This window comes from Borostomias antarcticus, assembly GCF_949987555.1.
Source record: "Borostomias antarcticus genome assembly, chromosome: 10".
Classification (NCBI taxonomy): Eukaryota; Metazoa; Chordata; class Actinopteri; order Stomiiformes; family Stomiidae; genus Borostomias; species Borostomias antarcticus.
The window spans coordinates 14,924,065-14,947,457 of NC_140243.1; the positions used below are offsets into that span (position 1 = coordinate 14,924,065).

The following is a 23,393-nucleotide window of genomic DNA, read 5'->3' on the forward strand; positions in this document are numbered from 1 at the left end:
GGGGATTCTATCAGCCAGCCGATTTGTTTTTCATGAGGAAAGCTCAAAGGCATATATTGGGCTGTGATACACCTGCTGATATAAAATTTATGCAAAAATATGGTTATTCCATGACAGTCTGTCTCTGCTCTGCCTCTGATCATCAAGGGAGCAGAATCAAGTTAATGGTTCCACAAATGTACTTCATCATTGTCTATGCCCAGTGGGCAGTTTTCAAAGACTTTCATGTGCTCCACGCTGAATAAAGGTCTGCTGACACACTCAATGGACATCTTTAGAATGTATCAGGGAATCTTGGGGAAACACAAGGTTTTACAGCTTTTATCAGAATCAAAAACTCAAAAAAGCTCTCTGTCCTTGTCCTCCTGGACCTGAGTGCAGCATTTGACACTGTAGACCATAATATCCTTGTTAGAAGACTTGAGAACTGGGTCGGCCTCTCCGGGCCAGTCCTTGACTGATTCAGGACGTATTTAACTGGCCAAGAGTTTTTCGTTGACCTTGGTGACCGCAGCTCAAAAAACACTAAGATGACATGTGGGGTCCCACAAGGATAAATTCTAGAGCCCTTACTTTTCAGTTTGTACATGTTACCCCTACGCCGTGTAATGGGAAGGAACAACATTAGCTAACATAGCTATGCTGATGACACCCTGCTCTATATTTCTGTGATGCCCCCTGAGTATAGCTCAATTGACCGTTTGATAGAATGTATTGCTGATATAAATGTGTGGATGTCACAGAACTTCCTCCAGTTAAACCAGGACAAAACTGAAGCATTGGTGAAAAAGGTGAAAGAGAGAGACTATCGATGCACTTAAAAATACTGTCACAGAATAGGCAAGAAACTTAGGTGTCGTGTTGGACTCTAGCTTTGAGGCCTATATAAAGAATGTGACAAGGACCTGATTTTATCACCTAAGAAACATTGCTAAGGTGAAACCTTTCCTCTCCCAGACTGATACTGAAAGACTAATACATGCTTTTATTACTAGCAGGTTGGACCTGTAACACTCTCCTGTCTGGCCTACCAAAAAAGCAATTAGTCAACACCAACTGATTCAACATGCTGCAGCATGTGTTCTTACAAAGACCAGAAGGAGGGCTCACATCACACCAGATTTTAAATTACTGCACTGGTTACCTTTCCGTTTTAGAACAGATTTTAGGATTATTTTATTAGTCTATAAATCCATACATAATCAAGCACCTAAATACATATCACACATGCTTTTAAAATATACTTTTAGTAGGTTCCTCAGGTCTGCTTTTAATGGCTCCTAGAGTCAGAACTAAGAGGCATGTGGAGGCAGCCTTAAGTTCTCATGCCCCCAGCCTTTCGAACACCCTGCCAGAGGATCTCAGAATGTATGAAATTGTGGTAACTTTTAAGCGAGATCTTAAAACATACCTTTTTAACATTGCTTTTACCACGTAGTTTTACTTGTTTTAATATCTTAAAGCGTTCTTAATTTGTATTCTGTTTATACAGTTTATAGTTGTTATTCTATTTTACAATAAAGTTTAACTATTTTACTTTTATTGTTTCTTTAAACCTGTTCTCACAGTGTTTACATGATTTATGTTTTTATCCATCTCTTATAAAATGACATTGACATTACAGTATCACATTCTATGCAACCCCAACCCCAACCCCAGAACTAGACCCAGACTCAGACCCAGACCCAGACCCAGACCCAGACCCAGACCCAGACTCAGACCCAGACCCAGACTCAGACCCAGACCCAGACTCAGACCCAGACCCAGACCCAGACCCAGACCCAGACTCAGACCCAGACCCAGACCCAGACCCAGACTCAGACTCAGACCCAGACCCAGACCCAGACCCAGACCCAGACCCAGACCCAGACTCAGACCCAGACCCAGACCAACTCAGACCCAGACCCAGACCCAGACTCAGACCCAGACCCAGACCCAGACCCAGACCCAGACCTAGACCCAGACCCAGACCCAGACCCAGACCCAGACCCAGACTCAGACCCAGACCCAGACCCAGACCCAGACCCAGACTCAGACCCAGACCCAGACCCAGACCCAGACCCAGACCCAGACCCAGACCCAGCTCCTTACATGTCTTGGCGTTGCCAGTGAGAGGTTCACTGGGGCCAGTGGTGTAGGAGGCGATGACCTTAACACTGTACTCGGTAGCACTCTGCAGGTTGAGGAGAAGCCTGGTGTTCACACCCTCACCCACAAACGCCTCAAGAGCTGGCCCTGGGACTGGACGACGACAACAACAACAACAACAACAACACACAAACACAAAACACACACACAGTAAGATTACATGGTATAACACAACAAGACCGTACTGAGTACAGACCAAATCGAATGAAAACCTCTGTATAGCACATTTCATGCCAACGCTTGGTGCTTGGGAGGGAGAGGGAGGGACATTGAGCTGGGGAGGTAGAGAGAGAGAGGGATGGAGTGTTCACTATGAAAATCCTATGTCTCCAGTTAGAAAGAGCCTCCTCTACTCTGCTGTCTGTCCCGCTTGTTTTAGCAGCCATTAAATTTATGTGGAGGGCCCGGTTCTCTCGACCACAGGGCTCCTAATAGAGAACAGAGGCTCAGACAGACCCCCTCCCTCAGCTGGGTGGGGCTGAAAACACTGGCATGACATTTTCCCCCCGATTTGTACTTTCTTCTGTTTCTGCTTCTGTTTATATAGTTGGGAAGGCAGACAGTGTAATAGACAGTGTAATTGAGTGCTGATTTATGTGTGTAATAGCCTGTTACAGTCTTGAAGTCATGGAAATCCACAGGCTGAAACATGGTCTTTGAGGGCACCCTAAGAAGTCAGTGTGTGTGTGTGTGTGTGTGTGTGCGTGTGTGTGTGTGTGTGTGTGTGTGTGTGTGTGTGTGTGTGCGTGATAGGATAACTCTATGAGTGAGGGGGAATGTGAAGGTAATATCAGTATGTGTACCCCTTCAAGAGAAATGCTACAGAGGGACGGCTGTGTGCAGGTTAAGGTGTGTGTGATCGCTGCAGGTGTTCGTTGGGAAGTACTGTGTGTGTTAGAGCAGGTGTGTGTGTTTGTGTGTGTGTGTGTGTGTGTGTGTGTGTGTGTGTGTGTGTGTGTGTGTGTGTGTGCGTATGTACTGTACCTGAGGTTGGCTGGTAGAATATCATGTAGCCCACTAAATGGCGGGCGAGGGAGTGAGGCCTTACCAAGAGTATGATTGGACCGGTGTGTGTAGGGGGGGCCAGGTGTGTGTTGGTAGAGGTGTGTATAGGGACAGGCGTGCGTTGTTGAGTGCTGATTTGTGTGTGTGTGTGTGTGTGTGTGTGTGTGTGTGTATGTACCTGAAGTAGGCTGGTAGACTATCCTGTAGCCCATGGTAGCTGAGGGAGGCGGGTCCCAGGTGACGCGGAAGCGGTCGTACCACTCCTCCGACACCCTCAGGTTGCTGGGAGGCAGGAGGGGCACTGACGAAACAGACAGATGTGTGTTCTGAGGTACACTACACACCAAAGATCATACCCAAGATAACTTCCAGTAGAACGGTTCCATATCTGTCTATTATACATAGTGGTCCAAGTGGGAATAAAAGCTGCAACCTTAAAGCTGTAATCTGGAGTTTGTGAAACAGTGCCACGGCTAGTTAGCGCTCTTTGCTAACATAACTTTGAGAATTACAACGTATGGGGTGCGAGTCATCTGTTGTTGCACTTCTACCAAAGGCCGGCCAGTTGCAACACATACTGCATATACTCTACCAAGCCAGCCGCACACGACCACCGAGGAGCCACTAATCGACTGATGGAGGGAGATCCAGTCATTAAGTGATGTGCAAACCGTATAACCTTCATCCATGCACAACAGTCAGAGTTATGAAAGTCATCTGTGTGGGATTGCTTTCCCTATGATTGATGTACTGAATTTTATGAGGGGGGATTTCCTTTGGAAATGAAATCGGTCTAAGGAGACCACAGTCTCCCCTTTAAAGTCTGACTTCACTTGACACCGCAATACCTACTGTCATTTCAAATAGTCAATGAAGTAATATGTCTGGATATGGTATGTATTGTATAACATTTTTGAGCGGGTTGTTTAACTAAGTTGATCAGACGGGTTTTAACTTGCTCAGATGGGTTTTAATTTGCTCTGTACAGCAGATGGATTATTGGACAGTGACAGAGTGAGCAGGGGGGAGGGGTGTACACTCACGTGTGGAGCCCAGGCGGGACACACTGATGCCCTCCTGACCGTTGGGGTAGATGGGAGTGACCGTCACCCTGTACTGGGAGTCTGAGACTAGGGGCTCCAGCACAGCTCTCCTCTGCTGGCCGGAGACCAGCATCTATAGGAGGGAAGGAGACACATGAGACAGTGTGTGTGTGTGTGTGTGTGTGTGTGTGTGTGTATGTGTGTGTGTGTGTGTGTGTGTGTGTGTGTGTGTGTGTGTGTGTGTGTGTGTGTGTGTGCATGGTGCGTGCACGTGTGTGAGAGCTGTGTGAGTGTGTGTGTGTGTGTGTGATTGGTGTATGTATGCGTGTGTGGTTGTGTGTTTGTGTGTGCACCCGTGAGAGAGAGAGAGAGAGAGAGAGAGAGAGAGAGAGAGAGAGAGAGAGAGAGAAAAAGGAGGCAGATTAAAAGCTTCAAGCCATATTGGTTAATGGTGAGAATTCCCATGTGAAGGATTCACCCAGGCTGGCTATTACACAGAGCCCCATCCAAACCTGGGCTTCTGAGCCTAGCGCTGGACTGGCTCGCCACACACCTCTGTTTAGTGGAGCTGTCCACCGAGCCGTGGTGCTGAAACGTGCCTGAGAGTCACGGCAAACAACAACCTGGAACTTTCTCCCAAGAAGGTGTCCTCACACAACTTTTTGGTCAATGGATTCTTTTTAAGTGCGTGTGGGGGTTGAGTGTGACCGTGTGTGTGTGTGTGTGTGTGTGTGTGTGTGTGTGTGCGTGTGTGCGCGTGTGTTGGTTTCCTTTTCTCAGTGAACTAAATAGTTCTTGAAAAGATAATGGAATGTCTTTCATGTTTACCCCTCTATCTGCTGCAGCACAGCTTGAGCCAGAGAGAGAGAGAGAGAGAGAGAGAGGGAGAGGGAGAAAGAGCAGGAGAGAGGGTAGAGGTGTAACCGTCAGAGTCACTCAATGGCTCTGTGGAGGATGAGAGAGGAGGAGAGAGAAGAGGGATAAGAAAGGGAGGAGGAGGAGGAGGAGGAGGAGGAGGAGGAGGAGAGAGGAGAGGCAGTATGATAGGGGGAGGAGGAGGAAGACTAAACACATAATTTCTCTCATTTTTCACAGATGACCCTCCACTCCAGCCACAGTGAATCTATTGAACAGGTTGGGGATTGTCCCTCTTCAGACGGCCGTACAGCCCAGGTACTAGCCTGCCCTACATCTGACCACACTAGCTCCTCACACAGCATGATACCTCACCTAAGGGCCCTACAGTATATTATGTGTGTGGAACTGCTGGTGTATAGCTCCTCGACAGCATCTACTGCTGGTGTTATTAGACCGGACTGCAAACTATGCAGACTAATATATTTGGATTATTTCTTACAGATCACTATACTCAGTCAGAGAGCCCCTCTGTTGGGAGTGCTCCCTGGTCTACTGTAGCTGGCCTATCCATAATACACTTATCTTTTATTTTATCTTTATTTCACAAGGTTAGTCGAGATTTTAAAATCACCTTTTCCAAGAGAGACCTGATATAAAAGAGACATGATGTATTTTCGTTGAAATTTTAGATTGACATTTAGATGTCTATCTGGCCAAGGACAACAGGCTAGTGGCTCATATGCAGCTTGACTGTTGATTTGTGTGCATTGTCCCTGCTAAATAAACCAGTAAATTAAATTAAATACATAAATATAAAAAATAGCAGCACACGGTAAGGTCATACTTACAGACTCCATCACACCATCGCCCCTGATGCTGCCATAGGAGACCCTGTACTGGTTAACCAGAGGCTCCTCCAGCTCCCAGGATGCAACGAGGCTGTGTGTGGTCTCGTCGCTGATCTGCAGGTTCCTCACAGCCTGACGCACCACTGGGCCGCAGCGGAACAGACAGAGGCAGCGTTACTAGACAACCTGGCTGCAATACCTCTTTATCAACCCCATACTCAACACCAAAACGTACTGTACATACTCAACACCAGCACATCATACCCAACACCAGACAAATCAGAGAGACAGATGCCAATAGATTTAGACAGAGCAGGACAGAGCAGAACAGAGTAGGGCAGAACAGAGTAGGGCAGAGCAGAGCAGAGCAGAGCAGAGCAGAGCAGAACAGAACAGAACAGAACAGAACAGAACAGAGCAGAGCAGAGCAGAGCTGAGCAGAGCAGAGCAGAGCAGAGCAGAGCACTGCAGAGCAGAACAGAACAGAACAGAGCAGAGCAGAGCAGAGCAGAGCAGAGCAGAGCAGAGCAGAGCAGAACAGAACAGAACAGAGCAGAGCAGAGCAGAGCAGAGCAGAGCACTGCAGAGCACTGCAGAGCACTGCAGAGCACTGCAGAATAGAACAGAACACAGCAGAGCAGAGCAGAACAGAACAGAACAGAACAGAACAGAGCAGAGCAGAGCAGAGCAGAGCACTGCAGAACAGAGCAGAACAGAGCAGAACAGAGCAGAGCAGAACAGAGCAGAGCAGAGCAGAGCAGAGCAGAATAGAGCAGAACAGAACAGAGCAGAGCAGAATAGAGCAGAGCAGAACAGAGCACTGCAGAACAGAACAGAGTAGAGCAGAGCAGAGTGGAATAGAGCAGAGCAAAGCAGAGCAGAGCAGAGCAGAGCAGAACAGAGCAGAGCAGAGCAGGACAGAGCAGAACAGAGCAGAGCTCTATATTATTGTATATCTGTCTCTCTGGTGCAGGCAGGGTTGCCAACTTCGACCCACATTTTACTCTCAGACAGAAATCACTTGGGGAAACAAGGGGTGATTTCTGAAGCCAGAAGCTCTTCCTTTTAATGCAAAAGAAATAGATTTAAAAGTTGTGAGAAGAAATCAAATAGTGTTAACTTAGTTTAAACCCTATGCAGCAGAGAGCAGATGAAGATCGTCTCTCAGAGAAGATAATCAAATGAGAGAAAAGGATCGTGGGAAAAGCCAGAGCTTTTCCATCGACCAATTCAAATTCACCCAGTCATTTAAACCAAGACAGAACATTCAGTACCTGGGGTTGTTGTGGCAACCGTTGTCGTTCTGCCCACTGGAAAAAAACAGTCATACTTAATGAGACAATTGATTCAAATATAACACAATAACAACATGAGCAATTACTGCTTCAATTTATCTGTCTGGGCTGAAGGAGTAGTTAAGGACAGTGGAATACATTTTGGTAGTTCCTGTTGAAAACGTCCACCGTGATGTACATGATTCTGAGGTTGTTCTAAGTTGAAAATGTAACGGTATTTCCTTACGTGTGGTCTCTAGCACAGACACTGTGTCGCTCTCTGACTCGTCTTTAAAGATGGCGGTCAGCATGGCCTCGTATTCTGTGGATGGGTTCAGGCCACTGAGGACGTACAGGTCTACGTCGCCGTTCAGCACCACCTAGACAGACAGGAATATAATAGCAGCACGCTGATTGGCTTTTGGTGAAGAAACTGTGAATCGATCTATCTATCACCAGTGACATTATTATACCACAGGCTGGATGGACTCAAGTCATTTAATGTGTTTTGTGTGGGGGTTAAGAATCCCCATTTCAGTTGAGCAGAGAAAATTCTGCTCTCTCAGATGGCACTTGTCCAGCCCTCCACTCATTCCTGCTTTCTCTCTACCCTTCTCTCTCTCTCTCTCTCTCTCTCTCTCTCTCTCTTTCTGTCCCTCCAGGCAAACACGTCATCTCTGTAAAGAGCAGCTGTCTGGGGAGGCCAGGCTGTCATTAAACCTCGCCGTGCATTTAACCACCTGCACGGTCCCGACCTGACAGCTCATGGCTGAGCAGCGGCTGAAGATGATGATGTCACACTACGTTGACCGTTCTTTTACATTAACGTCCAGCTGGCTGTAGCTGCCATGATGTCATAGCGGAGGCCACACATTGGCCACATCCAGCTGGTTCCCTCACTATGGGAAATGGTAAATGGACTGCACTTATCTAGCGCTTTTATCCAAAGCGCTTACAATGGCCTCTCATTCACCCATTCACGCACACATTCACACGCCAATGGCGGCAGCTGCCATGCAAAGTGCTAGCCTGCTCATTGGGAGCAATTTGGGGTTCAGTGTGTGTGTGTGTATGTGTGTGTGTGTTTTCAAACTGAACACAGCGTTTTAGCAGTGTATATTAAGATGCTAGGCCAGAACTGACCTCCTTGGTGGCGCCCCCGTCAAGAGGGGCCCAGGACAGCTTGTAGAGGACGATGTCCGTGGCAGCGTGACCCCAGGTGACCCGAAAGCTGTCGGCGGTGACCTCACTGGCCCGCAGGTTCAGAGGCCCAGGCACGGGGGCTACAGGACAGGCAGGTGGGGGGTGAGGTTTTGAGGTTGATGGCATTAAAATGAAATCACGGGTTTGTATTCCGGTTCAGTGCTATAAATAAGTACTAAAAGAAGCGACATGGAGACCAACTAGAAATGGTGCTCGGAGAGCACAGACCTGAATGCATTCCGTGGCTCTGTGTATGCGCACATGAAAATCTGTCTGGCAGTTCTATTCCAAAAATTGAATGGAGGTGAATGACCGGCCTGGCCTTGTTGGGTGGCTTGTGGGCTCGCCCCGTGATTCAGATCCAAAATTTAATGGGTTCTAAGTTGGCACATCCACACGTTCTTCAATCAATCAATCAATCAATCAAAGCTTTATTTGTATAGCGCATTTCATACTCAGAGGCAACACAATGCTTCAGTGCCTGGTTTGTGTGTAGGCTACACACTGAAGAAGAGGGTTCAGGACTGACGTAAGGTCGTAGTCTCGGGACAACTGTGCTCTTTCCCCCCCTCATGATTAAAGTTCAGATTGAACCTCCCTCAGCGTCTTCCCTTAGCCATGAGAATGAGATGTGGATACTTTCACACGTACTGCTCCATTCTGCTGAACCACCAGAGGCTAGGACTGTGGGATGATTTCACATATTTCGTTAGCTTTTCAGATGACACAGTGAAACGACTGTCAACAAGCCCATGAAAACTCTAGAGTCCTAGAGTAGAATAGATTACGGTAGGGTCCGGACAAAAAGTAATAAAATGAAGGCTTCTTACTGGTTGTGAAGCTGTCAGTCAGGGCTCCTGATTGGCCCTCGTCGTAGACTGCAAGGACGGCTACAGAGTACTCTGTTAGGGAGGTCAGGTCATTCAGGGTCCAGGAGGTGACAGGACCCACCTCATCCTGAAGATGTACACACACACACACACACACACACACACACACACACACACACACACACACACACAGCATACAGAGAGACAGAGAGAGAGAGAGAGAGAGAGAGAGACAGAGAGAGAGAGAAGGAGAGAAAGAGGGGATCAGTAGATGACGTTATGATGAATAATAATAGCACCTGTGTGGGTTTGTGGTGTTTATGTTTTTAGGCTGCACCTGAATTGCCCTCTGATTTATTGAATTGAATTGAAGTTTAAATAAACAAGGAGCATGATGGGAAAACTCTACGCCACTCACCTCTTCGGTCAACAGTCCGTCCGACTTGGTGTACATGATGCGGTAACCCTTGACCGGCCCTTTCGCTGCCTCCCAGGTCAGTGTGGCCGAGTTGTGGTCGATGTCGGAGAACTGCAGGTTCCGGGGTGAAGGCAGCACCACTGCGTGGAGAACAGATCCAGCTTATGAGTTCTCTCTAGTTCATTCAAGCACACATCAAGTATCTGTGGGAACATCAGGGCTGACCGATCTGACCGGCAAACATCACAGCCCTTAGGCCTGGGCTTGGTTCATTGTGACATCCACCTGGCGTATTTGGGGCGGCTGTGGCTCAGGAGGTAGAGCGGGTCGTCCAATGACCCGAAGGGTCGGCGGTTCGATTCCCGGCTCCTCCTGTCCACATGCCTTTAGCAAGACACCGAACCCTAAATTGCTCCCAATGAATGACAGATTAGCGCCTTGACGCCACTGGTGTGTGAATGGGTGAATGAGGAACCATTGTAATGCGCTTTGTCCGTTAAGGTAGAACAGCGCTGTATAAGTGCAGTCCATTTACCATTTACCATTTGTGAGTATTTGAAGACGTACATTAACTACAGTTATTTCCACTCGAGTCTCCTGGCTGTACGGCATAAGTACATCAGTTGACAAATATTCTCCACCAAATCCAGACCAGGGCCTTGAACTGTACCCTCGGAAAAAGAAACCACCGTTCGTAACCATAAAAAAGAGGTTCCTGACATTTTCCATTTTCAAAAACGTTTTAGGGTGTCAAGCAATCCCCCTAAGGGAGCAGAAAATGTTTCTATCGCCTGGACACGGCCGGTTCCGCGTGGGACCTTTAAATTCCTGAAAGGTCGATCTGAGGGGACACTCACGAGTGGTCTGCTGGCTGGTGATGGGGTCGCTGGCCTCCTCGCCGTACATGGCGTACACTGTCACCGTGTAATCCGTGTCCGGGGTCAGCCCCCCCAGGTCCATCTCGGTCACCGCCTCCGACAGCGTCACCTGTTGGGGGGTCGGGTGGGGGGGGGGGGGATGGAGACGTGAGGAAAAAGAAACGGGCTTCAGCCGGCAGAGCTGCTCTCCTGATCTAAACTCTACCACCGCTGGCCTGGACAGACGGTTATCCCCGCCACACACACACCGGCCCACACCGACCCAATACCGACCCTTACATCCTTTAGTAAACAGTTGAAAATATGGACACTGGAAAATCAAAACTGCCAACATTAACCTGATCCTAACTATATGTGATGTCTGTATCTTTCGTTTTGTGTATTGGTTTGTTTGTGTAGAGGGAGTCTCAGGCCAGGTGGACTTTGCTCTGTCTTGTTTATGGATGAGTGACGACTTTATTTTATATATTTTATACTTTTTGATCTGTGTGAATTGTTTTTAACTTGTACTACCACCAACCTGCCGAGGGACAACAGATGAAAATTAGCCAGCGGGCTAAATCTGGCGTATTTACATAGTTATTCTAAACATGTCCATTAATATGTACTGTCCCTGCATTTTAAATAAATAAACTTAAACACGCACACACACACACATTCCTCTGGGAGGCTCACCGTTTTCTCATCCTCCGCTGTGTCCCCGGTCAGTGGGGCGTAGAGGACCATGTACCCCGACGCGCCCGGGGCGCCGTTCCAGCGTGCGCGCATGGAGCTGTAGGTGACGTCGCTCAGCTCCAGCCCGCTGGCCGTCGGGAGCGCCACTGGCAAAAGCACGCGCGCAACACACACACACACATACACACACACACACACACACACACATGCATATTCAGCAGAGATGCATAGGTTTGTTCACAGATCTGTGACCTGTATAAATCCCCATCCCGAACAGGGGGGTCAGGGAAGAATTTTTTACAGCTCACTTATCTGGCCCCCGGGTGATTACTGTTTTTTTGCTTCCCTCTGGAATATGTAGGGGTGGGTCGTATGCCCACCTCCCTTGTTCTCTGTAAAGCGCATTGTGTTGCCTCTGGTTATGAAATGCGCTATACAAATAAAGCTTTGATTGATTGATTGATTGAACAATAGCCAGTATGAATTGTGGGTACAGCAACGGGAAGGTGGGGGGGGTTGGCAGTTGTGTGTGTGTGGGGGGGGGTATACGTTTGGGGGGGGTGGCGCCTTACGAGTGGTCCCCGAGCCGCGGAGGGCCTCGCTGGCCTCGCTGGCGTAGACGGCGAACACGGCCACCTCGTACTCCGTCAGAGAGCTGAGGTGCTGCAGGACCACCGAGCTCTCGCTGCCGTCCACCACCGCCTGGGAGACGAGAAGAGGGGGGGGGGGATAGGGAGGGGGAGGAGCGATAGGGAGGGGGAGGAGAACGAGAAAAAGAGACGAAGGCAGATAGAGAGAATGGTCATTTACAATAAAAGTCAATATGTTATTCAGTGTAATGCCTTTTTTTTTTCAAAAAAAACATTGGTATTCAAAATAAAATAATGTCATTTTTTTCTGGGTGGTTATATTTCTGCCAGTTTACGCATGGATATATATAAACTTGTGATTATGAAAAAAAAGTAAATTTTTCCAGGGGGCACTCAGCGTTGTACTGAATGACATGGGACACCTTTACGCCATTGACCCAAAAACTAAAGAGCAGTTCCAGTGTCTGAAGGAAGCTGGTCGGTGTCTGGTGTTGGCAGGAGTTGATGGGAGACTGTCCAGCATCATGTGCTCTAGCCTGGCTGAGGGGGGGGGGGGGAGGAGCTGCAGGCCTGGTGATCCTAATCTGATCTGAAGAGATCTGATCTGGGAGTGCGGATGTGCAACGCTGGTGTGGAAATGTCTCCGTTATGCTGCTGCTGTCCGGCACATCTGGAACCAGTCAGTCAGTCCAGAGGAGCACGGTGAAGTGTTCAGGAAACGACCTTGTGGCGGGCGCCCCGGGATGACACAGACAGACATCACTCTCTCTCTCTCTTTCCAGCTGGGTACGTCAGCGCACACAGACGGCCGGATAACTGGAAGTGGGGGAAGGAGTGTGTGTGTGTGTGTGTGTGTGTGTGTGTGTGTGTGTGTGTGTGTGTGTGTGTGTGTGTGTGTGTGTGTGTGTGTGTGCGAGTGTGTGTGTGGGGGGTGGGGGGGGAGGGGGTGTGTGCTGAAGTGAGGTAATACAGGACAGGTATGTGTGCATATGTGTGGTAGATGTTATACATGTTGTGTGTGTATTGTATACAGTGTGTGTGTGTGTGTGTGTGTGTGTGTGTGTGGGTGTATGTGTTGTTACCTCCTCTGGTTGCCCCCCCTGTGTGACGTAGTAGACGACGCGGTACTTCTCTACGCGGCCGGGGGCGTGGCTCCAGGACAGGCGGAAGCTCCGGGCCGTGACCTCAGAGATCAGCAGGTCACGGGGGGGCCCTGCCGGCTCCTCCGTCGCCTCCACCCCTGGAGGGAGGGAAACATGTTTAGTTGACACTGTGGGCATTTTGGTGAACCTGAATGCTGCCTGTAACTCCAACGCAAAAGGGAGGACGCTAGCGCTTTAAGGCGTGGCCAAAGTAATTTTGGACAAAAGAGCACCCCCAGTGCAGTTGTAAAAGATTGTGGGTGTGGTGGGGGCTTGGTTTCACAATGGCCAATCACAACACTTGTTTTCCATCCAGCCAGTCTGCTTATGCTATAGAATTGGCAATTTCCTGATGCTAGTTTTGTGTGGCTGTGCCAGGAGTCCCACAAAAAGAAGACGCTGACTTATTAAGGACTGTATTATACAGTAATGTACTTCTTAAGGACGCTATTGTACATTATTGTACTTATTAAGGACTCTATTGAACAGTGATGTACCACCCAACCTGTCCAAACATCTGAAACACATTTTTAACATTCCAAAGGTTCTCTCAAACAAGCACGTTGTATAGGTGCTGTGGGCATAGATGTACTGTAGGTGTAATCAGCCATGGTTTGAACGGATAACTTTGTCCCTAGCCCCGTGTCCAGGGGGGCTTCTCCCTGAAAAGCTGTAGGAATGAGGAATGTCAAGAGCAGACCCAGGATAACTGGCAAACAGAAGCATCACCCTGGCATGCATATTATTTGAGTGTGTATTTAATTAACAAGCATATCTAGTTGGACGGTCGGTGGTCTAGTTGGATGTTAACACAAACTCATTGGACGCCAAGCTTGCGTAGCGCCGACTGTTTTCATTTAATTTCAAACGTCACAACCCCTGATAGCACTGGGAAAGCCACTGTCACACAAACGCCTTGACCGCGCACCACGAAATTGCCAAACTCAGTGGGGGCAGGAAATATTCAGTTTGCGACAGATGAAACAGCGCTAGGGCGTAATGTCGCTTAGCCCTGGCACGAAAATGCGTCCCAATCCATGTGTGTCTATCTGTGTGTCAGTGAGTGTGCCTGTGTTTGTCTCTCTAGGGCAAACGAGACTAACCCTGTTTGATCTCTCGGTCCTGCTCCTCCACGCGCTCACACACGGTCTGGGTGAGGCCCTCCACGATGGAGCTCATGATGCTGAAGTCAGCCACGTTGTAGACGTGTGTGTGGTCGGGCTCCGTGGCGATGGAGTTCAGCTCATTCTCGTCGGCGTTCTTCACACCTAGACAGGAGGAAGACATCGTTAGGAGAATGAAGATGATGATGATGATGATGATGTGCTGTCCTGTCATGGCGTGGGTACTCCAACTGCACTGCACCGTGACACATCAGCTTGTAAAGGTAGAGTGCGCAGACCAGGTCAAAGAGAAATGGGACTGGTGGTGGTTCAACCTGTAAGACTAGAGGATCTCAAACAAACATCCGAGCACTTTGTACTGCAATTGGCTTTGATTTGATTTGATATCTATGTCCCCTAGAGACCAGTCTTGATCGTTTCTGTGCTGTCATCTCCTCTCTCCTCTCCTTTCTTCTACTTGTATTTAAGAGAATATTCTCCCAAATCTGTACCCCTTCTCATTTCATCTGCTAAACAAGAGAATAATTTCCATCATAGTTTTCGTCGATGAAATATAACACTGATGCAGAGGGGTGTTTTGATACAGAGGGACGGGCCTCTTCTTGGATTACGCTAAATTCAGTCCACCACCCCTAGAAGCAGTCTATCCAAATGGCTCCATCCAAATGTTTCAGCCAATGACCAAAGCATGGCCTGAAAAATATACATGACACACAAACGGTGGGGTCTGACCTAGCCTGAGGACGACGGCACGCGTCTGGGACCGCCCGCAGCCCCGTTTCTTACCGATGGCGAAGAGCTCCACGCCGGATGCCTTCAGGTTCTCTGCGGGGGGGATGACGTCGTCCTGGGACTTCCCGTCCGTGATGAGGATCCCGACTTTGGGAACGCCGGGCCTGGAGCCAGACTCCTCTTTGAAGCTGTTCTCCAGGACATAGGTCAGTGCCAGGCCTGAGTAGAGCCACACAGACTCAAACTGTTACCACCTTCCATCATCTGTCTCTCTCTCTCTCTCTCTCACACACACACACACACACACACACTTTTCTCTCTTCCGTCTGTGTGTGTGTGTGTGTGTGTGTGTGTATGTGTTCGCGTGTGTGTCAGTGTACCTGTGAGGGTGTTGCCACCCTTGTAGGGGAGGTTCTTGACAGCGTCTATCACTGCGTCCTTGGTGTTGAATGCATTGAGGTGCCACTCTATCCTGGGGTCCCCACTGTACTGGGCCAGACCTGCGCACACAGGGTTCATTCAGATGTCAAACGACCTACTGTACACTGGTCTGGGATACTGTATGTCAATGTGGTGGAGCCACAGGAAGCGAGATTTAGATACAGGAAGTCAGGGTTAGCTACAGGAAGTAAACGTTAGCCACATGAAGTGAGAGTTAGCTACAGAAAGTGATAGTTACAGTACAGAACGTGATAGTTGGCTAAGCTAATCGAAAGTCAGTTACAGGAAGTAGGCAATTGCGACACAAAGTGAGAGCTAGCTCCAGGAAGCGAATGAATGCTACAGAAAGTGAGAGTTATCTTCTGGAAGACAAGCCCACCTATCCTTGTCTGGTCGAAGCCCACATCGAAGGCGTTAACAAGGTTCTCCAGAAAGGTGCGGACCAATCTGAAGTTGATACGGCCGATGCTCCATGAGCCGTCCACCAGGATGACAATGTCAGCGATGGCTGTCGTCCTGCACACAAATGGCTCCCCTACACACCACAGCAAACGAGACAAAACTTGACACAGGCGATACAATACAATACAATACAATACAATACAATACAATACAATACAATACAATACAATACAATGTTACTGCAAATGTGTGCATAGTACTAATATTTGAGAATACCATGACAGCCCCCATTGTAGAAGAAAGGAAGCCATACAGTCTGTTAGTGACAATAGCACCTGTACTTGTAGTGACACTTTTGGTGTGCAGGTTCAGCCCAGTCCAAAGGGTTTGGTATATCAAATTTGACAAATGAGCGCCTTCTTCAAAATGTATCCAAAACGTATCACAAAGCACACATTTCCAGGCTGGATTTTCAAGATATCTTTATTGAACATGAATGCAGAACAGACAGTAGCTGTCAGTAAAGAAATGATGTACTGTATCAAAAGAGCATGGGGAGAGACTTGTAAGAGTCTCTTGCAAGTGCTTGTTCTTTGGTCAATTCCCTCTGAGTAGAACCGAACAGTGAGGCAGAGAGTCTGGCAGGGTGGATACCGAGCAGATCCAGCGGAGCGCTGAGGAGTGTGGAACCGAGCCAGCAGAGATAAGGCCTGGCGTTGCATAAACACAAACTCCAGTTCCAGCCTGATGGATGGCTGCTTGAGCAGCTTTGGGGGCGATAATGACTGTGGAACAAAAGTCCATCACAACTTTCCCCAGGCGCTTTTGGCTTTATGAAAGGAATATGGAGGTATTATGAGAGGTATTTGAGTTTCTGTGTCAAAATGCATTTTTAATTTAATTTTAGATGTATGCAGTATATTTTTTCTTTTTAAAAACAAAATAAGCTTGTAGACAAAATAAGTTTGTGTCACAACCCCTCTGTAAAAAGTTTAGTACTTAGTATGTTGTAAAAACAAAAGGAAAACTTTAATCCTGACTTAATCCATTATTAAGGTACTGAAATATATGCAAATGTATGCATATTTAATGAGAGACTGCTTAATTTGCGTATTTATACAAACATTCTGACAAAGAGTAATAAAAAAAATCTCTAATTTAATTTGCATATTTAAACAAACATTCTGACAAATTGAAGTGTAATACTTTTTTTTAATCTAATATGAGGATTAAGCTGGAAGAAATTCATGAGGATATCTTTAAAGGAAAAATCCTATTCAACTGTAGTGTCGGCCCTAAATCGTTAGGGTAGTCAGGCTATAATAGCCAGGATGGATTTTAAGATTATTCAATGGATTTTCAGATTACTTGGCACTAGCCAGACAGATGAGTGGCCAGAAATGTCTACTAAAGTAGCTGGCTGCATGATGAAGTCCAGAGAGACTTCAGGGCACATACCGAGGCTGTTGTAAACTTAATGAACCTAGCTTGACCTTAAGGGGCATTACCTAAGTGGAATCTTCTAAGCGGTCACCGATAGCACGTTCAGGGCCAGAAAGGTTGACGACCTTATTTCAAACATGCAACCCCTTCTTTGCATTTCCAACAGATATAATCAGTCTCTTAAAATTTCATCATGGCCATTAACCTCATCTACAAATTATAATTGCCTCTAATTGCCTCCCAGGTTGGTGCTCTGGACCAGAAGCCACAGTGCTAAAGAGCTAGCTACAGGTACCATAACCAGCTGGCCTATCAGAGGAAAATGTCATGGAGTTATGACAGTGCTAAAGAGCTAGCTACAGGTACAGTACAATAACCAGCTGGCCTATCAGAGGAAAATGTCATGGAGTTATGACAGTGGTATTTACTGTAGGTCTGCTTGCCTGTCTCATTAGCCATGCAGCCTGCATCCCTTATAGCCACGCTAGCCTCACTCTCTCTGTAGCCTACAGTAGCTGTGGCTATACATGTAGGTGAACGACGTCATAACATCATTAGGGAAACACCAGCAATGATGTGGGATTGCCATAATACTGTAGCAGATGTGACAGGTTAACTCAGTGTGATGCTATTCTAGTGATGAATCTTCCGGCAGGTTTCTCATAGACGGCTGCGGTTCCTGTTCTAAGAAAAGGACAGAGGATACATAACAAGACAGTGACAGCATAATTACTCTCTACTATGGGTATCGTGGGCCTCAGGGCTGAAACCAAGAACAGCTGCAGGTTGCATAATAGATTACAGTTAACTTCAATGTCTTTTCATCCTGCTTGATATTCCCCAACCATACCCTGACATCAGACTCACATATAGTATAAAGGTGCATTAAAACAACAATTTTGACTATGTGATGTTGGGGTTAACTTGAGGGAAATCTACTCTATCTCTTGGTTGTCCTTCTATTCGCCTGTGACTCACAGCACAAGTCATTAGGGCAATGTGAGAGCAGGAAGTGAGGGGATCACCTCTTCTATTTACTTCAGCAGCTATATAAACACACACACGCACACACACGCACACACACACACACACACACACACACACAACCGCCCCTAGGGAACAAAAGTTGTCTATCATCATCTGCTGGTATCCGCCTCCTGTCACTCGCCACAACAAAGCAGACCATTTAAAAGACTGGATACAACTCCGGTAAAACACACACTGCTGGAGCTCACCTGACTAAACACCGAGGTTCCTACAGTACCCCTGGGAATGATGACACAGCAGGCATGGGCATTAAAGGCTGATGACCAGAGAGGACTCAACCATGCCTAATTTCAGGGGCCCTGACTAAAAGCTGCTGCAGCTTCTGCCCACTTCTCCCAATGGAAAGCAGTGCGTTCTAGCACTGCAGTGCCACATGAAAGGGCAGTTTGTGGCTTTGTTGTGGAGCTAATAGTAGGGGGTAGCGGAGTCTAGCCCACACATCAAACAGCAGGCTGGACTGGAGTATGTGTGCGTGCGTGTGTATGCGTGTGTGCGTGCATGTTTAGGGTCAGGGAGACAGGGGATTAGAGATCAGAGGTGAATGTTTACTCTCTAGACAGCAGGCCGGGGTCCATGGTTGGAGAGGGAAGGTTGGGGAAAGCCAGTCCTAACCACACAAACCACAGTCTGTTTAAGACCTACAGGTCCACAGGCCTCATCGCCAACGCGCTACATCAGGATTCATATAGTGCTCCACATAGAGGCATATAATTGCAGCGGCGAGGCCTTACCACCCCAGTTGCCACCTTATTTATATGGGGGAGATGACCTCTGCGCCCCCAGCTGGAACCCCTGCGACCCTTTTGCCACCCAAGGTAAAACTTTCTATAGCCGCTACTGTATTACTGAGGTCCATTGGAAGTACAATTATGAAATGAGCCAAATAATATCACAAACAAGTCGTATTAGAAATTGCAGCAGTGGGTGAAGGTCCTGTACAATATACTCAGGGACAGAAAATGTGCAAAATAGCAAATCTTAAAACAGATCAAATATTTTTGCAGCCACATCGGAATGGAATGTGTGGTTGTGCGACAGACGCGTGGGAATTTTGTGAAGGAACAATCCGGCGTTTCTTTCAGGGAGCACTGGAATACTAATATGTTGAGTTATGGGCGACGAGTACACTCTAGAATCCATATCACTGCTTGTTCCTACAGTAGACTACATATGGTGCATACTAACTGGATGCAACTTTCAGGGAAGAAACAGTCTAGCGAGGGGTTCTTGGATGCCCTTGTCACTTTCAGGAAAACAACGAGTACTTGAGTATCTATTGGGGATCAATTAGGCTATCGTATCGTACTAACATGAGAAAAATAGGCTTTCATACCCTGTATCGGCCTCCATACTGAACACAATACAATACCGCTGCGCTCGGACGCTTGTCCCTCCCTGTGTCTGGTGAATGACACCGGACCTACTGTTATGTGTGCCGCTGGTGAGCTAAACCGCTGGGAACCTCTGCTCAGTCTGCCCGCAGAGGTTGCGTCTGGAGGAAGAAAGACTGCCTTTGTTAACCAGGACACACATACTTATCAGTTGACTTAATCCAAACACATTGCAGCAACAGGCAGACGATATGACGTAGTACCACAGACACTCCAGTTACAGGTCAGCTTTTATGAGAATGGAGAGGGGATATTTCTGACCTTACCAGTTGACTTCCACTGTGAGAGAGAGAGAGAGAGAGAGAGTGTGTGTGTGTGTGTGTGTGTGTGTGTGTGTGTGTGTGTGTGTGTGTGTGTGTGTGTGTGTGTGTGTGTGTGTGTGTGTGTGTGTGGCAGAGGACAATTGAATTCACGTCTTTGGTGACAGATGAAACAGAAGAATGTGACTGTGAATGTAACAGTGGCTGACTGTGTTGGCTGCTTTCAGAGCCACACAAAGCACCCTCACATCCTGGTTCTTGGCCGGGAGAGAAAGACAGATGGACAAACAGGCAGGCAGACAGACAGGCAGACAGACATGCAGGAAGGCAGACAGACACACAGATTGACAAACAGACAGACAGACAGACAGACAGACAGACAGACAGACAGACAGACAGACAGACAGACACATAGACAGGTCGGCAGGCAGGCAGACGGATGGATGGACAGAAGGACAGACAGGCAGGCAGGCAGGCAGACAGACAGGCACCACTCTGGTCACATCATGAAGACTATTGTCTCTAGAGGGATTAGTAATGAGGGGGCAAGGTCCCGCCTACACACAGATTCCAGACCAGACTAATTGAAAATAACACTGATTACAGCATCCCCGGGTTACACGGCCTTGCGTGGCACAGTGCGTCTGTCCTATCTGGAAAATCCATCAAGCAATATATATTGCTACGCTGGCAACTCCGTCCTTTGCTGCTAAATGATTCTGTCAAACCTTGAAATTCATTGATGGCACACTTTCTCCAGTTAATCATTCAAAGTAAGGAGCCTCTACCCGTTAATGTGGTTAGAAGCATGCCAGTGTTTTTTTTTAGTCATATTTCAGTTTCATTTTATTAACAAGTATTTCTCCCAGACAGGAATGATTTGTGGATGACCTCCATTTAGCTAGGGATCAGATGGAGTATACTGTAATCTGCTACTTTATTTATTTATTTTCATCTTGCCTGATTGTTTCTCAGGGTGTGTGATTGCTTTTGAAGTTTAAAGGAACAGCCAGCGATATTTTTAGTGATTTTTGTTCATGTTGGAGAATATGACAGAGATATTTAAAACGACTATACCTCATCAGTCTGGCACGATCATATAATCAATGTTTCTACATGAGTTTGCTTTACAGCACCTTTCTGTGTAATATGATTGTCTGCACCACAGCAGTTTATGGCTGAGTGGGTTTGGGTTTAATCAGATTCATGTTCTATAGATCATAGTCAGGTTTTTGAGCGTTTAAATGTCATCTACAGTACAAGCTGCCCCCATAGCTCATATATCCTACCGATGACAAATTAATTCTCGATAGCTGAGAGAAGGTCAAACGTTTGTGTATTACTGCTGACTGTACCTGAAAAGGTAACAAGATCCCACACGTAAAAATATTTTCTGAAGCAATACATAATACAGAGTTGGGGTTTCTTCTGAGATGCAGCCTGTGACTGCTTCCTGTAAAGGAATAGAAATAGTGATCGGTTGGTTTTAGTCAGAAGAATCAGGAGAATTTAAAGGGATAGTTTGGAATTTTGGAAATAGGGCCTCATTTTCGTTAGGGCCCCTATTTTCTCTGTAGAAGTAGGGTGGCGGAGCAATACTTCACATTACCTACAGTAGGAATGTACATGTAAACACCAACACTACATTAGGTAGGTAATGTGAAATATCACTCTGCCGCCCTACTTCCACAGAGAAAGGTCCCCACAAAGTTGTTTAACTAAAAAAATGATGGTATAAACATTCAAATTAACCTTAGAAAGACATATTTTTGCTTTGGGTGCACTGTGGAGTGTGTAAGTGAGTTTGGTAGTGGATGCCATCACATACTATTGCATTGCGTAGGGTGAGCGAGATTTGAATGCCCATACGAGTAGCAGCATGGAAGCAGCTGAAAATGATCTCAATCAATCAACAACATAATGGATAAGTCTTAAAGACCCTATGTCCAAAATTCCAACTTAAATTCCAACTTATCCCATAATTCAAGCCGTGCACCGACACAAGACAAATGGGGGAATTTAAAAATAATAGGCTATTGGCTAACAAGGCTCTTCTTGGAAGCCTTTGGAAGCCTTTTGGAATGCATCTATCGCAGGTTGAGCATGGCATTTTGGAGTGGATCCGAATCACGGAACATGGCTGGTCATTCACCTCCATTCATTTTTTGGACTTAGACGTTCTGAAGATGATATTTTTGTTAATATCACATGTAAGTACTCAGAGCCTTTACTCAGTACTTTGTTGAGGTACCTTTGGCAGCAATTACAGCCTCAAGTCTTCTTGGGTATGACGCTACAGGGTTGGCACACCTGTATTTAGGCTATTTCTCCCATTCTTCTCTGCAGATCCTCTCAAGCTCTGTCAGGTTAGATGGGGAGCATCGATGCACAGCCATTTTCAGGTCTTTCCAAAGATGTTTAATTGGGTTCAAGTCTGGGCTCTGGCTGGGCCACTCAAGGACATTCACAGACTTATCCCGACGCCCCTCCTTCGTTGTATTGGCTGTGTGCTTAGGGTCGTAGTCTTGTTGGAAGGTAAACCTTGGCCCCAGTCTGAGGTCTGGAGCGCTCTGGAGCAGGTTTTCATCAAGGATCTCTCTTTACTTTACTCTGTTCATCTCTCCCTCTATCCTGACTAGTCTCCTACAGTAGTTCCTGCCATATCCCCTGAAAAACATCCCCATAGCATGATGCTGCCACCACCATACTTCACTGTAGGGATGGCATTAGCCAGGTGATGAGCGGTGCCTGGTTTCCTCCACACGTTTAGGCATTCAGGCCAAATAATTAAATCTCGGTTTCATCAGTCTTTTAGGTGCCTTTTGGCTAACTCCAAGCAGGCTGTCATGTGCCTTTTACTGAGGAGAGGCTTCTGTCTGGCCACTCTACCAAGGCCTGATTGGTGGAGTGCTGCAGAGCTGGTTGTCCTACTGGAGGGTTCTCCCATCTCCACAGAGGAACGCTGGAGCTCTGTCAGAGTGACCATCGGGTTTTTGGTCACTTCCCTGATCAAGGCCCTTCTCCACGACTAATCAATTTGGCACGGTGGCTAGCTCTAGAAAGAGTCCTGGTGGTTCTGTCAGGCCAAAATGTGTCCGGGGGACAAAATGTGTCCGGGTGACGTAATTGAGCTGGTTTATACAATTCAGTTGACTAAAGTGAGTAAAATGCCTGTATTTCTCTGCTAGCTATCTTGTTATTGATCTCAAATATTGGACGTTTCTAATGTATTTGTAATAAAATATGAAAATAAATCCTCGGACTAGCACTAGCTAACGTCTTATTTAGCTAGCTAGTTTGAATATAACTGAATTTAAATACTACACTTATAAAGATAAAATTAGCTTGTTTGTTCAATCATGTTTTAACTAAGATATCTCTGAGAAAATTTTTTTTTACAAGGACAGATTTATTTATAGTCAACAGCGACCGCAGGAGCTCCATTAGCAACTCGGGAATGCGAGGAATGCGATCGCGTCATGCGTTTCCACAGCAACGATAAGCAATTACGTCACCCGGACACATTTTGTCCCCCGGACAGATTTTGGCCTGACAGTTCCAAACTTCTTAGACTTCTTCAGGACCTTCAATACTGCAGATTTTTTTGTACCCTTCCCCAGATCTGTGCCTCGATACAATCC

General features: G+C 47.0%; 1 protein-coding gene across 1 annotated transcript in view; it reads right to left on the minus strand.

The window, feature by feature from the left end:
- The window catches only part of col14a1a (collagen, type XIV, alpha 1a), a gene marked incomplete at both ends in the record, with an annotated part of 81,384 nt that overhangs the window by 42,667 nt on the left and 15,324 nt on the right, over positions 1-23,393 (minus strand). Inside the window, 17 exons of the mRNA XM_084444521.1 lie at positions 2,092-2,241; positions 3,332-3,454; positions 4,197-4,329; positions 5,903-6,045; positions 7,177-7,212; positions 7,424-7,556; positions 8,320-8,459; positions 9,210-9,336; positions 9,628-9,767; positions 10,485-10,614; positions 11,181-11,326; positions 11,753-11,882; positions 12,853-13,010; positions 14,016-14,180; positions 14,823-14,987; positions 15,149-15,268; positions 15,589-15,744. Coding sequence (XP_084300647.1) covers positions 2,092-2,241; positions 3,332-3,454; positions 4,197-4,329; positions 5,903-6,045; positions 7,177-7,212; positions 7,424-7,556; positions 8,320-8,459; positions 9,210-9,336; positions 9,628-9,767; positions 10,485-10,614; positions 11,181-11,326; positions 11,753-11,882; positions 12,853-13,010; positions 14,016-14,180; positions 14,823-14,987; positions 15,149-15,268; positions 15,589-15,744 — 2,295 coding nt within the window. The remainder of the gene's footprint in view (positions 1-2,091; positions 2,242-3,331; positions 3,455-4,196; positions 4,330-5,902; positions 6,046-7,176; positions 7,213-7,423; positions 7,557-8,319; positions 8,460-9,209; positions 9,337-9,627; positions 9,768-10,484; positions 10,615-11,180; positions 11,327-11,752; positions 11,883-12,852; positions 13,011-14,015; positions 14,181-14,822; positions 14,988-15,148; positions 15,269-15,588; positions 15,745-23,393) is intronic.